A 16233-nucleotide genomic window follows, 5' to 3' on the forward strand; every position below is an offset into this window, starting at 1 on the left:
AGGAATTAAGGACCTGTATTCCCTTATTCCTCTGTTCTACTATACCTCTCAGTGCCCTACTGTACAGCATGTTAGACCTACCTGATTGGTCCTACCTTGTGGCACATCAGGCAGAAACCTTGCTGTTTCTTTAGCATTTTGTCTGTTTCTTACAAGGATAATTTTCTAGCTCAATGCTCAACCCAGCACAGATGGAAAGTGTGCAAGGAACTGGCCGGATTGGAATCTGAGACCACTCGCTTCGAAGTCCAGTATGGATGCCATGCAACACCAGCCAGCAACATCTCACACTTTTATGCATTAAATTCCATCTGTCAGTTTTCAGCCCATTTTTCCAGCTGGTCCAAATCTCACGGCAAGCTTTGATACTCTTCCTCACTCTCCACTACATCCCCAATCTTGGTGTCACCCGCAAACTTGCTGATCCAGTTTACCACATTATTATCCAGATTGTTGATATAGATGACAAACAACAACAGACCCAGCACCTATCCCTGTGGCACACCACTAGTCACAGGCCTCCAGTAAGAGTGGCACCCATCTACTCTGGCTTCTTCCGTAAACCAAATGTCTAATCCAATCTGCTACCTCATCTTGAAAGCCAAGGAATTGAACCACCTTGACCAATCTCCCATGAGGAACCTTGCTAAAGTCCATGAAGACAACATCATTGCCTTCATCAACTTTCTTGGTAACTACCTTGAAAAACTCCATAAGATTGGTTAGACAAAGCCATGTTGACTATCCCTAATCAGTCATTGTCTAACTAAGTAATTATATATCCCATCCCTTAGAATACCTTCAGGTAACTTTCCCACTACTGATGTCAGGCTCACCAGCCTGTAATTTCCTGGCTTATTCTTCGAGCCTTTCTTTAACAAATAAAACAATTAGCCATTCTCAAATCCCCCGACAACTCACCTGTGGCTAAAAACGCAAACAACAGGAATTCTGCAGATGCTGGAAATTCAAGCAACACACATAACAGTTGCTGGTGAACGCAGCAGGCCAGGCAGCATCTCTAGGAAGAGGTGCAGAAGACGTTTCAGGCCGAGACCCTTCGCCAGGACTAACTGAAGGAAGAGTGACGAAGGGTCTCGGCCTGAAACGTCGACTGCACCTCTTCCTAGAGATGCTGCCTGGCCTGCTGCGTTCACCAGCAACTTTTATGTGTGTCACCTGTGGCTAAGCATGTTTTAAATATCTGCTACTGCCCCTGCAATTTCTGCATTAGCCTCCCACATGGTCCGAGGGAACACCTTGTCAAGCTCTGGGAATTTATCCACCTTAGTTTGCCTCAAGCACCAAACACTGTCTCCTCTGTCATTCGTATAGGGTCCATGGCCTCCCTGCTTAATTTCCTCACTTCTATAGATTCTGTATCTGTCTCCTGAGTAAATACAGATGCAAAAAATCTATTAAAGATCTCCCCCATCTCTTTCTGCTCTACGCATAGGTTATCACTCTGATCTCCCAGAGGACCAATTTTGTCCTTTGCTATCCTTTTGTTCTTAATAGTAGAAGCCCTCATGATTTCCTTCTTAAGTGTTCTCTTGCATTTCTTATATTCTTCAAGTACTTCATTTGTTCCTACCTACCTATATCTGCTATACACCTCCTTCTTTTTCTTTACCAGGGCCTCACTATCTCTCGAAAACCAAGGTTCCCTAAACCTGTTATCCTTGCCTTTTATTCTGACAGGAACATAAATACATACTCTGTACCCTCAAAATTTTACTTCTGAAGGCCTCCCATTTACTAAGTATACTTTTGCCAGAAAACAGCGTATCCCAATCCACACTTGCTAGATCCTTTCTGATAGCATCAAAATTGGCTCTTCTCCAATTTAGAATCTCAACCTGAGGTCCAGACCTATCCTTTTGCATAGTTATCTTGCAATTAATGGCATTATGGACACAATATGCAAAGTGTTCCCCTACACAAACTTCCTTCACCTGCCCTGTCTCATTCCCTAATTGGAGATCTCGTATTGCCCACGCGAGTTGGGATGTCTAAGTACTGATTAAGGTGGTGGAAAAAATTCAATATAAAATTTAAAATCTGTAGTCGTGTATTTGTAGAATTGATGCTCTTCTTGACAGGAAATCCACATTACAACCTTGTGCCAAAGTGTTTGTTAATCCACACAGCTGCCATATCTAACAGCAAAAATATGTCATTATTTTAGGTAACATAGAGCTATTTTTCCTTTCTCATCTTGTTTTAGTAGAGCAAAAACATAGAAATGAGTAGAAATTATGTACTTCATAGAATTGTAGAGCATTACAGCACAGAAGTAAACGCTTCAATACATCTAGTCCGTGCTAGATGATCTTCTGTCTAGACCCATCTATCTGCACCCAAAACTAGCTCTCCATACCCCTCTCATCCATGTACCTATCTAAGTTTCTCTAAAATTTTACAATTGAGCCCACATCCATCTCTTTCACTGGCAACTCATTTCATGTTTGCACCACACTCTGAGTGAAGATCCCCCTCGGTTTCCTGTTAAAATTCCGTTCTAAATCTTTAATTCTATTCTCACCCTACCTGAGGAGCAAAAGTCTGCATACATTTACCCTATCTATACCTCTATTAATGACGTGTATCTCTATAAGATCGCCCCTTATTCTCCAACGCTTCAGGGAATAAAATCCTAACTTATTCAATCTTTCCCCATAACTCTTTGAAGTGCTCTTTTGATCTTACTGATACATTTCCTTTAAGAATATAACTAAAACTGCACACTATACACCAAATTCAGCCTCATCAATGCTTTATAGAACTTCAAAGTAACATCCCAACTCCTGTACTCAATACTTAGATTTATCAAGGCCAAGAAGCCATAAATTTTACTTACAACACTGTCTGACTTTGATACCACTTTCAAGGAATTATGGATCTGTATTTGCAGGTCCCTTTGTTCTGCTGCACATCTCTGAGACCTACTGTCTAAGTCTGACCTTGGTTTGTCCTCCAAAAGTGCAACAACTCACACTTGACTGTGTTAGATTCCATCTGCCATTTTTCAGCCCATTCCCCAGTTGGCTGAGATCACGCCACAAGCTTTGATAGCCTTCCTCGCTGTCCAATACATCCCTAATTTTAGCGTATTTTGTAAATTTGCTTTCCAGTTTACCACATTATCATTCAAATAATTAATATAGGTGATCAACAACAGACCGAGCGAGGATCCCTGGGGCAAACTATAAGTCACAGGCCTCTAGTTAGGGAGACAGTAATCTATTACTACTCTCTGGCTTCTCCTGCTAAGTCAATGTTTAATAGAATCGACTACTTCATCCTGATTTTCAAACAAGCTAACCTTCTGCCGCAGCTTCCCATGCAGGACTTCGTGAAAGGCCTTGTTGACAACATCCACCACTCTTCCTTCATCAATCTTCTTTGTAATCTTATCAAAGAACTCTATCACTGGTTAGACAATCATGACTATGTGGCTAGGCATAGTTTAAATGCCATCTCTAAATTTCCCAATGACACAACTGATTAAGAATTTCTGATGGTGACAAGGAGGCATACAGGAGTGTGATAGATCAGCTGGTTGAGTAGTGTTGTAAAACAGAAAATTACACAACATCAGTAAGACCAAGAAACTGATTGTGGACTTCACTAAGTAGAAGTTGGGAGAACACACATCAGTCCTCATCGAGGGTTCAGCAGTGGAAAGGGTGAGTAGCTTCAAGTTCCTGGGTGTCAGCTTCTCGGAAGATCTATCCTGGGCCCAACATATTGATGCAATTATGAAGAAGGCACACCAGTAGGTATATTCCATTAAGAGCTTGTGGACAGTTGGTATGTCTCCAAATACTCTGGCAAACATTTACAGACGTACCATAGAACACATTCTAACTGGTTGCATCACTGTGTAATGTGGAGGCACCAATGCATAGGATTGTAAAAAGCTACAGAGGGTTAGAAACTCAGCCAGCTCCATAATGGCCACTAGTCCCCCATCATTAAGGATATCTGCAAAAGGTGATTCCTCAAGAAGGAAGCATCCATAATTAAGGATCCTTAGCATACAGAATATGCCCTCTTCTCATTACTACCATAAGGGAGGAGGTACAGGAGCCTGAAGACACACACTTAACTTTTTAGGAACAGCTTCTTCCCCTCTATTACCAGATTTCTGAATGGTCCATGAACACAGGGACACTATCTCAATATTTAGCTCTCTTTTTGCACTACTTTTTTCTATATTTCTTATTGTAACTTTAAGTAATTTTAATGTATACTATTTTATAGTACTTCTGCCACAAAACAACAAATTTCATGACATGCTGTTCGGGATGTTCTTCATTGACCACAACTCTGGATTCAACACGATCTCTCCCTCAAAGCTAATCAATAAGCTCCAAGATCTAGGCCTCAGCTCCTCCTTATGCAACTGGATCCTCAACTTTCTCACTTAAAGACCCCACTTAGGTCAGATTGGCAACAACATTTCCTCCACAATCACCATCGACACATGTGCACCATAAGGCTGTGTGCTTAGCCCATTGCTCGACTCATTTTATACTTAGGACTGTGAGGTTAAGTACAGCTTCAATGGCATATTTAAGTTTGCTGCTGACACCTCTATTGTTGGTCAAGTCAAAAGTGGTGACAAATCAGCATATGGGGGGGGGGGGAGAATGAAAATCTGTCTGGATGGTACCACAACAAAAACCTCTTACTCAATGTCAGCAAAACCAAAGAGCTGATTATTAACTACAAGAGGAGGAAGCTGTGGTTCATGAGTCAGCCTACATCAGGGGATTAGATCATTTCCAAGCTTAGAAGCACAAAATTCTGGTCAGACTCCTGAGGAGTACTGAAGTAGCTCTGCTCTAACATTGACCTCATTTCTGGGTTGAGATACTTAACACAGTTCCTAAATGTAGAAGATCAGACAGTAATGGAAATTAGCCCTCTGATACAAGACATTATTCATCCTTCAGTCCAAATTTTGAAAAAAATGTTATCTGTTCATTATCACCTTGTTCTCTGTTCAAGGCTATCATTTTGGTAATGAGCTGTTGAGTTTCCTATTTTATAATAGTGATGGCAGTGCAAAATAATTTGTCGACTGTTAAATGTTTGGGACACACGGAGGTCGTATTCTCTCACAGAAATGAAGTCAAGTTTCCTAGTTTCTATGAATACAGATATAACTAACTGAATGTCAATGGAGCTAGGGTTTGAACATATCAACACTGACATCAGGACATGTGGGTTTGGGGTTATCTTGGGTCACCAGGGAAAAAAAGATCTGCACAGTACTTAAGGACAATAAAGTTGGTATGCACTGAAAATCATATGATCCTTGTCAGGGAGAAAATTTCAATCTGATGGCCAGGATATAGTAGAGTCAAAGATTTATCCTTCATTTGCCAATAAAGCCTTTCAAAACGAGCCTTCTTTATCTGCCTGTATTGTCATTAATCCCTCAAACTATTTATTTGGTACTTCCCTTTTGACATTACTGCCATGAATGATCTAATAGGAGTTCTGGTGTCCAGAATGCACAATGCTTATTTTCATTGGCACAATATAAACCTTTCTACGATGTCAACATTGTGATCCACAGAGAGCCATTAAAGTACAAGCTTTTCTTTCTTGCATGCCAATAACATACTGTGCTTTGTTTTTATCCACAATTAAGGAATATGTCAGTAATCAACCTTTTTGAGCATCATAAGATAGCTGTTGAAACTCTGTATTTCCACACATGTAACTTCAATGAAGATCAATAGTAGCGACATACATGGATTACTAAGGTGTTATCATTGCTTGAGTGTGCTGCAATTCTGAGAATATCAATTAATGGAATTACCGACTACAGATTGCCATAAACTGGTAAACACAATTCAATGGCATATATATCATAGGTTTTAGATTTAAATATTTGGTAGGGTTACTATCACATTTTAACAATTCAGACAACGTTGCCACTACGGATCATGGCTGTTAAGCTGAGCGAAATTTAGTGCTTGATTAAACCCATTGATTAAATTTACAGGATAATTGGATGACAGATGTAGATTTTGGATAGAACATCTCAGCCAGCTTGGTGCAGACAATAAAGCTAATTTAAGATTCTAATTATTGTTCACATTCAATGCTATTGTGGCAGCTAAGAATAAAATCAAACTTTTTAAGGGACATTACAAATTGTGATACAGACTAGTGTGCAGAGAAAACTAAAAGAATGGATTACTGGAGAGAGTTTAGAAAATTAGCTTTGTCAATCAAAATCACATATTTTTGCAGAGTAATTTCATTGTATTAGCATTATTAAGGAAATATATGCTACATTAATGGAAATAACTTAATTTAATTATAATTTTTGTTATATATGCTTAATTAATGGGAAACTAACCAACTCATTTCAATCCAACCAAATCAAGTCTCATTTCATGATCTCTGCTTGATTTGCACCAAAGAATTACAAGGAATATGTAGACAAAGTGCCTTGTCCAATTCCAAAAAGGATATAATTATGTCTGTGGCAGCTACTATGTGTGGGTAGTGCTAGAAAGGATTTACCAAAGCTCCAAGGTCAAACATCACTTTATGAAATTAAAAATATTAATTGATGAATCAAAAAATGGAAGTGAATACTGTGGCATTATTCAATGCTCATGTGTGTTGAGTATTTTCTGACAAGAAGGAGGCTGTTCAACCTATCAAGTTGATGTTGTCTCTGAGAGAATTCTTATTTCCACATGAGCTATTACCTCACATGCCTGTTAAATTTACATTGATAAATTTACCACCCACCTATATATGTTATTCACAACACCTACCACCCTGAAGGCATTAAAGTAACAATCAAGTACATCTTTGGGATGTGAGAGGTAGCAGGACATCTGGGGGAAGCCCACACAGTCACACATATAGATAGATAGATAGATATACTTTATTAATCCCGAGGGAAATTTGGTTTCGTTACAGCCACACCAACCAAGAAGAGCGTAAATATAGCAATATAAAAAACCCCAACAATCAAACTCCAAAATGCAAACTATGCCAGATGGAAAATAATTCCAGGACCAGTCTATTGGCTCAGGGTGTCTGACCCTCCACGGGAGGAGCTGTGCGTTCGATGGCCACAGGCAGGAATGACCTCCCGTGCTGCCAAATGTTGTATCTCGGTGGAATGTGGCCGAAGTCCAACAGTGAAAAGTTCAATATCCAGTCTGCAAACATGTTCCTCGATCGTAATATACCCCGGATTGCACCATCCGTTGTTAACCAGATCAGTAAGCACTCAACTCCTTTACGCTTACCGCTCTCAGTGCACTTCCGGTCAGCTGGAACGGTATTACCCACTGAAAATATAACATGCCAACTCCAACAGACTGAACTCAGGTTGCCTGAGCCGTGAAGCATCAGCGCCATCTGATGCACCACTCTCATGAAAGCTCAATGATTTTCAGAACAATTTCCCGTTGCATTAAAGATACAAACATTTTACAAGTTGATATACTATGAGTCATGCTACAAGTTCTGACCCTAATCACTTAGTTTTCATAATAAAATAAATCTTACCTTAGCAACAGTTTCATGAAGAATAAAGAAAGGATCTACAGCTTCTGCTATTGATGCATCATGAACAACAAGAGCTTCAGACAGAAATCTCGGTCCCTGTGAATTAGCAGAAACAAAGTCGTATGAACATTTATCAATACTGTGTAAAGACTATCAGGAATAAATAATCCTGTGGTTCATGAACTACTGGGGATTAAGCTTCATTGCTGTCATGATGATGAGTTAGATTGTTCTCACAAAGCTTGTAAAAGAAAAGAAAACAAAAGATGAGGCAATAGCCTAAGTTCTTAAAGCAGACTGGGAATAGTGGAGAGACAGAGCAAGGTCAAGATGGTGCTCAATGGCAACTCCTTTGCTTGCATCTTCAGAAACAGATCTACGAGGGGGGATTGATAAGTTCGTGGCCTAAGGTAGAAGGAGTCAATTTTAGAAAACCTAACACATTTATTTTTCAATTTAGTGTCCTCCTACATGTACACACTTAGTCCAGTAGTCGTGGAGCATACGGATCCCTTCTTTGTAGAAGTGGTCCACAGCAGGGGTGATTGATATGTTCGTGGCCTAAGATAGAAGCAGATGAGTTATTAACTTCAAACTTTCTGCATTATCACACAAAGAGATGAACTGCATGTGCATGTAACGAGAGCGTCTTAGACCTCCAGGTGGTCCACAGCAGGGGTGATTGATAAGTTTGTGGCCTAAGGTAGAAGGAGATGAGTTATACAGCTCTCGTTACATGCATGTGCAGTTCAACTCTTTCAGTGAAAATGCAGAAAGTTTGAAGTTAATAACTCATCTCCTTCTGGAGGTCCAAGACTTTCTGGAGGTCCAAGACGCCGACTTCTACAAAGAAGGGATCCGTATGCTCCATGACCGCTGGACTAAGTGTGTAAATGTAGGAAAAATAAATGTGCTAGGTTTTCTAAAATTGACTCCTTCTACCTTAGGCCACAAACTTATCAATCACCTCTTGTATTTCTATCTTTGATTTTTTTTGCCTTTTCAAAGTTCTTTTGAAGACCCTGACCTGGAGTTACACTCCGACTTCAGTTCTTTGCGGGCCGCTCTCAGGGCCTCACGACAGGCCGCTATCCCAAGGACGCGGTCTGGAAGTCGAGTGCACCTTCAGGGTTCGAGATTTCTGTGGCTTGGGAAACGTGCTGATTCTAGGCTGGTACACTTGACTGAGGCGTTGCAGGAGAACATGGATCATTGGGAGCAGCAGGTTAGCTAATAGGGGTTGTGTGTCTGGAGAGCTGCGCCTTTCTGGGGCTGACTCTCTGGGCGCAGAGCTTGGAAAAAGAGATGCAACAGACTTTTAACATCGTAAATCAGCGAGTTGTTTGTTATGTCTCCCCTCTCGCTGTGAAATCAGGACAGCTCTTTTTCCATTATTAGGGAGAGAGAGTACCTATGGTACGTTGAATACCGGGTGAATGAGTAGTTTTTGGGGTACGGCAAGTCTGTGTCTTTATCAATGCTTCTGCTGCACGCTTGAGTGCCCTGTGCAGGGCGCTGATGCTTTCTTGCTGGTTTGGGAGGCGGGGGCGGGGGGGGGTCTTTGCCTTGCTGCTGCTTGTGCACAAGAGGGGGAGAGCTTTGGGGTTCTAACGTTTTAACTGTCATTCATTCTTTGGGGCACTCCTCTGTTTTTGTGGATGTTTGTGAAGGAAAAGAATTTCAGGATGTATATTGTATACATTTCCCTGACATTAAATGTACCTATTGAAAAGTGGGCAGGGAAATTGGACATTCATTGGAAATTATTGTGTGCAGTGGGGGGAGCCCAGGATTGAGTGAAAAGGATAAAATGGTGATAATGACACTGGTAAAGCTTTATAGGGATGCCTTCAGGATGGTAGGTGCTGTGGCTGGTATCAATTCACATAACTTAGCAGGAACAACCCTACTCTACTTGGGTGAACACTTTGGTAGGTATATTTTAATCACTTATCTTGGAAGTAGTGGGCTAAGTAGTTCCATCATGGAACTTCTGTTGGATAGCGTGTAGACCTAGCTTTGAACACACTGTCGAATGCTTCACAGAAACCCAGTAAGCAGTTTGCCCCATATTTGAATATACGAAGATTCAAGTTCAGCAATGGAACCATGAAACTTATTTCATTGTCAGCCTGAATATGAGGGTGTGCTTCTTCCTTATCACACTGGAAGTTTAGCAGGATATAAATTAACACTGTCATCAAAAAGCTCTGCAAATAGCTCTACATTGTGGCATCAGTGAGCTGTTCACTGTCTATAAATTTCATTCCTTTTACTCCTATGAAATGAATTTCAGAGGCAGGGTACAATATTCTTACAGTACTATATGATGCACTAGATGATATTAGAAGATGAATTTACAGTCAAGTATTTTACATTATGGATCCATAAACAAATTAAATGCCTGTGAGGCCCCCTCACCGGGCTTGTATAGAAACTTGTCTTGTTAGCCAGCTCTGCTAACAGCCACTGTTCTCAGCTGTGAGAAAGCCAATATATGTCCAAGGTTGGTATGACTTGAGTCCCACCAAAGTTGGGATGTTGGGATGTTTCGACTAATGGAACCCTGATTTGAGTGAATGCTGTGTAAGTATTGCCCGTATGCAATTATCCATCGGCAAGAAATAACAGATTGTACACTACATACCATTATAAAGAAAGTATATTAACTAATTTCAGCTTAATCAACAGTTATCAAGAGGAAAAGGAAAAAAAATAAAAGGGCCCATTATAATTAACCGAGTCTAAATGTGCACATATTGGAGACCATAGCTTCCAAAGCTGGGTGTGTCACTTACTCATGGTGCAGATTTCTCATCACCAATCACCGTTAGAACGTCCCATTATGGACTCCTTTGAATCACGCCTTCCTGTTGGATCAAATCCTACAGCTGTCTCTTCTCTCTGCATTTCCCGCCAAAAGACCACAAACCCCACCAGTGTCCATCACAAATCCACTTCAGCTAGCTTTCCCTGGACCCTTCTCCCATTCCACCATCCTGATTGGCTGACGCAGCATTTCTAAATTGAACATCACAGCCCCTTATCTCTAACTGAAACCCAAACACTGTCAGCGGGACACAATGCTTCCACAGAAAGCTACAAAATGCAGTAAAAATCTTAACCAGGGCATTACACCTGCATGCAATTTATTGGTTTTATTACAAAATGCATCAGTTCATTATATGCACTTTTGATCTTAATCCTTTGTGTTCCAGAAATGCTTTGCCTTTTGCAGATGGTTTGTGTTTTAGAAATGGTTTGTAATTGGGAAATGCTTAAAATAGAAATGCACTGTGAGTTTTAAATGTGTTTTAAGAATGTTGTCTGGATATAAATTTGTATCACTGTAATTAAATAAACTGTGTTTTAAACTACTTTGTTAGCTGTAAGTATCTTCTCCTTGGTAGAGAGAGGCGACCCACTACTTGAATACTGGGTACTGGCAGCTAAGCTCAGCATGGAGAATAAACAGAGAAGTAAACTTGTCTTTGAAGACTATAATTATATAGTATAATTTCCCTTCGGCAAGAACACTTGTGGCTATTTATATTGGACAGAGTTTAAGGTTTCTATTCGAGTTTAGAACTTTGCACACTACCATCACACCAGTGCTGAGTTTCAGCGAGGAGGATATATTATTTCTGATCCGCACTGACTGTGGTCTCCCGGTGAGGGAGTCAAGAATCCAGTTGCAAAGGCAGGTACAGAGACCCAGACTTTGGAGATTGGTGATTAGAACTGAGGACACGGTTACTTTGAACATTGAGCTGTAATCAATAAACAGCAGCCTGACATAGGGATTGCTATTGCCCAAGTGATCCAAGGTTGAGTGGAAAGCCAGACTGATTGCATCCACTGTGGTGACAGGCAAATTGCAGTGGGTCCAGGTCCATGTTTAGGCAGGAGCTGACTCTGAATATGACAAACCTCTCAAAGCACTTCACCATTGTAAATGTGACTGCAACTGGGGGATAGTCATTGAGGCAGCTTACCCCACTTTTCCTGGGCACTGGTATGATAGTCGCCTTATTGAAGAATGTGGGAACCTCTGATTACAGCAGTGAGAGATTAACGATGTCCTTGAACACTCCCACAGATGGTTGGAGCAGGTTTTCAGTGCCCTACCATCAGAGCCTGATGCCCTGTGAAGGTTCACCCTCTTGAAAAAAGTTCTGATGTTGGCCTCCAAGACAGAAACCATAGGGTCACCAAATGCTGCAGGGTAGCACAAGTGTAGTTTATTTCTCCTTTTCAAAGCGTGCATAAAAGGCATTGAACTCATCTGAGAGTGAAGTATTCATAATGTTAGGTTTGGCCTTGTACGATGTAATGGCCTGCAAACCCTGCCAGAGCAGCTGTGCATCCGATTCTGTCTCTAACTTTTAAAATTGTCTTCCAAAGGTCACATCTAGATGATTTGTCTAGTTCTAGATCACCAGTCTTCAATGCCATAGGTCTAGCCCTCACCAGACTACGAATCTCCTGGTTCACCCACAGCTTTTGGTCCAGTATGTTCTTGAAAGTACACACTCATCCATACAGGTCTCAATGAAGTCAATGACAACCATGGCATAAATTTCAGATTTGAAAATGAATCTCTGAATATTGTCGAGTCCACTGACTAAAAGCAGATCTGTAAGCCTTCAGCTTCACTGGACCATACCTTCTTGGTCTTTACCAGTGGTGTGAAGGTCTTTAGTCTCTGGCTATATGCTGGGAGGAGAGGTATAGCCAGGTGATCGCACTTTCCAAAGTGTGGGTGTGGGATGACATGGCAAACAAACTTGATGGTGGTATAACAATGGCCAAGTGGCCAGAGGTTGGGAGGTTGCATTGGGCCAGCAGTTGAGAGGCCGCGAATTGGATGAAGGCATGGATCAGCAGTCACTCCCCACGGAAGTACTGAGATCAAGCTATCGCTCTCCTCAATGCTGACAGACAATGTTATCAACATTCCCAGCTGTATGTGAATATTGATGTGGACTGTCGTTTATACTGGTCTCCTTCAATTTTTCTGTGTTTTCGTTCTTGTTACTGATTGGCGGATGGGCAATATGTTAATTTCTTGGGCGAAGGGAGGGTTGGGGATTTGGGGTGTGATGTTCTTGTTGGTGTTTTTCTGTGTGAATGATCTGTTAGATTTTTGTGTGCAAGAGAGGGGTTGGGCTTTGATGTTATTGTCGCTGTTTTTTTGCAAGGGAGGGTTTTGGGGCTTACGAGTTTGATGTCTTACCTGCCATGTCTGGGTGGACAATCTGTTAGTTTTTGTGCGAGGAAAGGGTTGGGGGTTTGGAATTTATGAAATTTGTTTCTTTTTTCTTTTTCACATGGGGGGGTTGATGTCTGCTTTTTTCAACGACTTCCATGGTTTTTCTGTATTTATTGACTATCTGGAGAAAACAAATCTCAGAGTTGTATTTGGAGTACATAGTTTGATAATAAAATGAACCTTTGAAATGTGTTGGCTCCTCTGGTTCCACAGGTGATATAATGGTGGTAGTTGTTCAGGGACTTCTTCAAACTGGCTTGTTTGAAGTCCCACGCAATGATAGGGAAGTCATCCGGGTGTGCTGTTTTGTAACTGCTAATCATGGTGCTCAGCTCCCCCAGTGCCTACTTGATGTTAGCCAGAGGTGGAACGTACACCGCTACCAGCAGAAGACACCCTCGGCAGATAAAATGGATGATGCTTAAGATGTTCCGGGCTGCATGAGCAGAATTGAGATGGAACGTCCATGTTTGTGCACCTTGATGAGTAATTCATAAAGCATACTCCACCTCCTCGACCTTTAAAAGACTTTGTTGCCCTGCCTTTGTGGAGAATAGTGAAGCTATTGGGCTCAAACACTGTGTCCAAACTGGTGGGGGTGAGCCATGCTGCTATATAGTAAAGTACACAGCAGTCCCTGATGTCCCTCTGGTACTGCAATCTTGCTTTGGGGTCTTGAATTTTATTTTCCAGAAACTGTACATTTGACAGCAGGACAGTCAGGAGTGGGGGTCTAATACCTCTGCATTACAATAATATCTGAAGACTGGTTCGCCTTTTATGCTTCCATTTTCTTAAAGGGGAATTGCACTCATGACCCAAGTCTGCTGTCCAGAATCCACTCTTTTTGAGTATCGACAGATTTTTAAACATCTTAAGATGATGCTGCTTATTGAAGTCCCCATGGCTGTGACTGTGGATTTCAGCTGTAGTAGTCCTAAGTGGGAATATGTGATGATTCCCATCAGAGCTGCACACAAAGAGTCACTGCTTATTGGTGCCATCATGCAGGACCTCATAATATTAAATGATAAACAATAAAAATTACATTATACAAATAACACGATTAAATACAAACTTTTTTGACAGTACTGCAGGACGCCCACAGGTGCTCCAGTAACATAATTTCCAAATGGTAACCTTGTTCATTAGATTACATGACTGATATTGTACTATTATTCTCCAGCATTTTTAGAAGTCCAGACCAGCGTGAAAAACTATGAATAAAGGGACACCATCTTTTGTTCCCAAATAAATCCCCACGGTCTGACAAGGTGTTCAATCAGAATTTCTATGAGGCTAGTACAGAAATTGCAGGGGCTCTAGCAGAGGTATTTAAATGTCACGGATGAGATGCCAGAGGATTGGAGGATAGCTAATGTTGTTCCATTGTTTAGGAAGGGCTCTAAAAATAAGCCAGGAAAATATAGGGCGGTGAGCCTGATATCAATCATGAGTAAATTACTGGAAGGTATTCTAAGGGACCAGATATAAAAATATTTTTATAAACAGGGACTGCTGAGGGTTAGTCAGCATGGTTCTGTGCACGGTAGGTCATATCGAACCAGCCTTATCGAGTATTTGAGGAAGTTACCAGGAAGGTTGATAAAGGCAAGGCAGTGGATGCTGTCTACAGGATATTAGCAAGGCCTTTGACATGTTCCCTCATGGGAGTTTGGTCAAGAAGGTTCAGTCACTTGGCATTCAGAATGAGGTTGTAAATTGGATTAAACATTGGAGGCCCTTGACAAGTGGAGTGCCACAGGGGTAGGTACCGGGTAAGTTGTTGTTTGCCATCTATTTCAATGATCTGGATGATAATGTGGTATACTGGATTAGCAAATTTACAGATGACACCAAGACCGTAGTTGTAGTGGACAGTGAGGAAGGCTATAAAACCCTACAGTGGGTCTGGACCAACAGGAAAAATGGGCTGAAAAATGGCAGATGGAATTAATGCGGACAAGTGTGAGGAGTTGCACTTTGGAAGGACCAACCAGGATAGGATTTACATGTTGAGTGGTAGGACACTGCAGAATGTGGTAGAACAGAGGGATCTGGGAATACAGATCCATATTTCCTTGAAAGTGGCGTAGATAAACAGATAGGGTCATAAAGTGAGCTTTTGGTACATTAGCCTTCATAAATTGAAGTTTTGAGTACAGGAGTTGGGATACGTTGAAGTTGTATAAGGCATTGGTGAAGCCTAATTTGGAGCATTGTGAGAGTTCTGGTCACCTACCTACAAGAAGGATGTCAATAAGGTTGAAAGAGGGCAGAGAAAATTTACAAGGATGTTGCCAGGACTTGAGGACCTGAGCTATGAAGCAAGGTTGAATAGGTTAGGATTTTATTCCCTAGAACTTAGGAGAACTAGGGGAGATTTGATAGAGGTATACAAAATTATGAGAGGTGTAGATAGGGTAAATAAGCAGGCTTTTTCCACTGAGATTGGGTGAGGCTAGAACTAGAGGTCATGGGTTAAGGGTGGAAGGTGAATTGATAAGAGGACATGAGGGGGATCTTTGTCACTCAGAGGGTGGTGGGAGTGGGGAACTGAAGCAAAAGTGGTGGAGGTGGGTTTGATTTCAACACTTAAGAGAAATTTGCATTAGTACATGGATGGGAGGCGTATGGAGGACCATTGTCTTGGGACTAGGCAGAATAATAGATTGACACAGACTAGATGGGCCGACAGGCCTGTTTCTGCACTGTAATGTTTTACTCCTCTATGACTCTCATCCCCCTTTATCTCTGCAGTACAAGCCTACATATATGATGGACGAAGTATACACCTTCAGATTGAAAATATCATGAGATCTTCAAATGCAGATAACTGCCTAAAGGAAAACAGTGCCAGAGGTCACACATTGTATTCATGGTTGTTTTCTGGTTGACGAAGAGCTCTGGGTTCACATGAGGAGCTTTGAATATTTCAACAGCAAAGACCATCTCTCAATGAAACTTACTTGGAGATACAGCGTGGAACAGACCCTTTCGGCCCTATAGAAACCATAGAAAAACTACAGCACAGAAACAGGTCTTTTGGCCCTTCTTGGCTGTGCTCAACCATTTTCTGCCTAGTCCTACTGACCTGCACACGGACCATATCCCTCCATACACCTCCCATCCATGTATCTGTCCAATTTATTCTTAAATGTTAAAAAAGAACCCACATTTACCACCTCGTCTGGCAGCTCATTCCACACTCCCACCACTCTCTGTGTGAAGAAGCCCCCCTAATGTTCCCTTTAAGCTTTTCCCCCCCTCACCCTTAACCCATGTCCTCTGTTTTTTTTCTCCCCTTGCCTCAGTGGAAAAAGCCTGCTTGCATTCACTCTATCTATACCCATCATAATTTTATATACCTCTATCAAATCTCCCCTCATTCTTCTATGCTCCAGGGA

The 16233-nt window shown here is 41.4% G+C and overlaps 1 protein-coding gene across 10 annotated transcripts in view; it reads right to left on the minus strand.

The window, feature by feature from the left end:
- LOC140196330 (inactive N-acetylated-alpha-linked acidic dipeptidase-like protein 2) overlaps positions 1-16233 on the minus strand; it is a 993804-nt gene that overhangs the window by 96580 nt on the left and 880991 nt on the right. For all 10 annotated transcript variants that reach the window (XM_072255337.1, XM_072255335.1, XM_072255333.1 and 7 more), the window contains one exon: positions 7555-7650. In XM_072255337.1, the coding sequence (XP_072111438.1) occupies positions 7555-7650 (96 nt within the window). The remainder of the gene's footprint in view (positions 1-7554; positions 7651-16233) is intronic.

This window comes from Mobula birostris, chromosome 4 (genome assembly GCF_030028105.1).
Source record: "Mobula birostris isolate sMobBir1 chromosome 4, sMobBir1.hap1, whole genome shotgun sequence".
Classification (NCBI taxonomy): Eukaryota; Metazoa; Chordata; class Chondrichthyes; order Myliobatiformes; family Myliobatidae; genus Mobula; species Mobula birostris.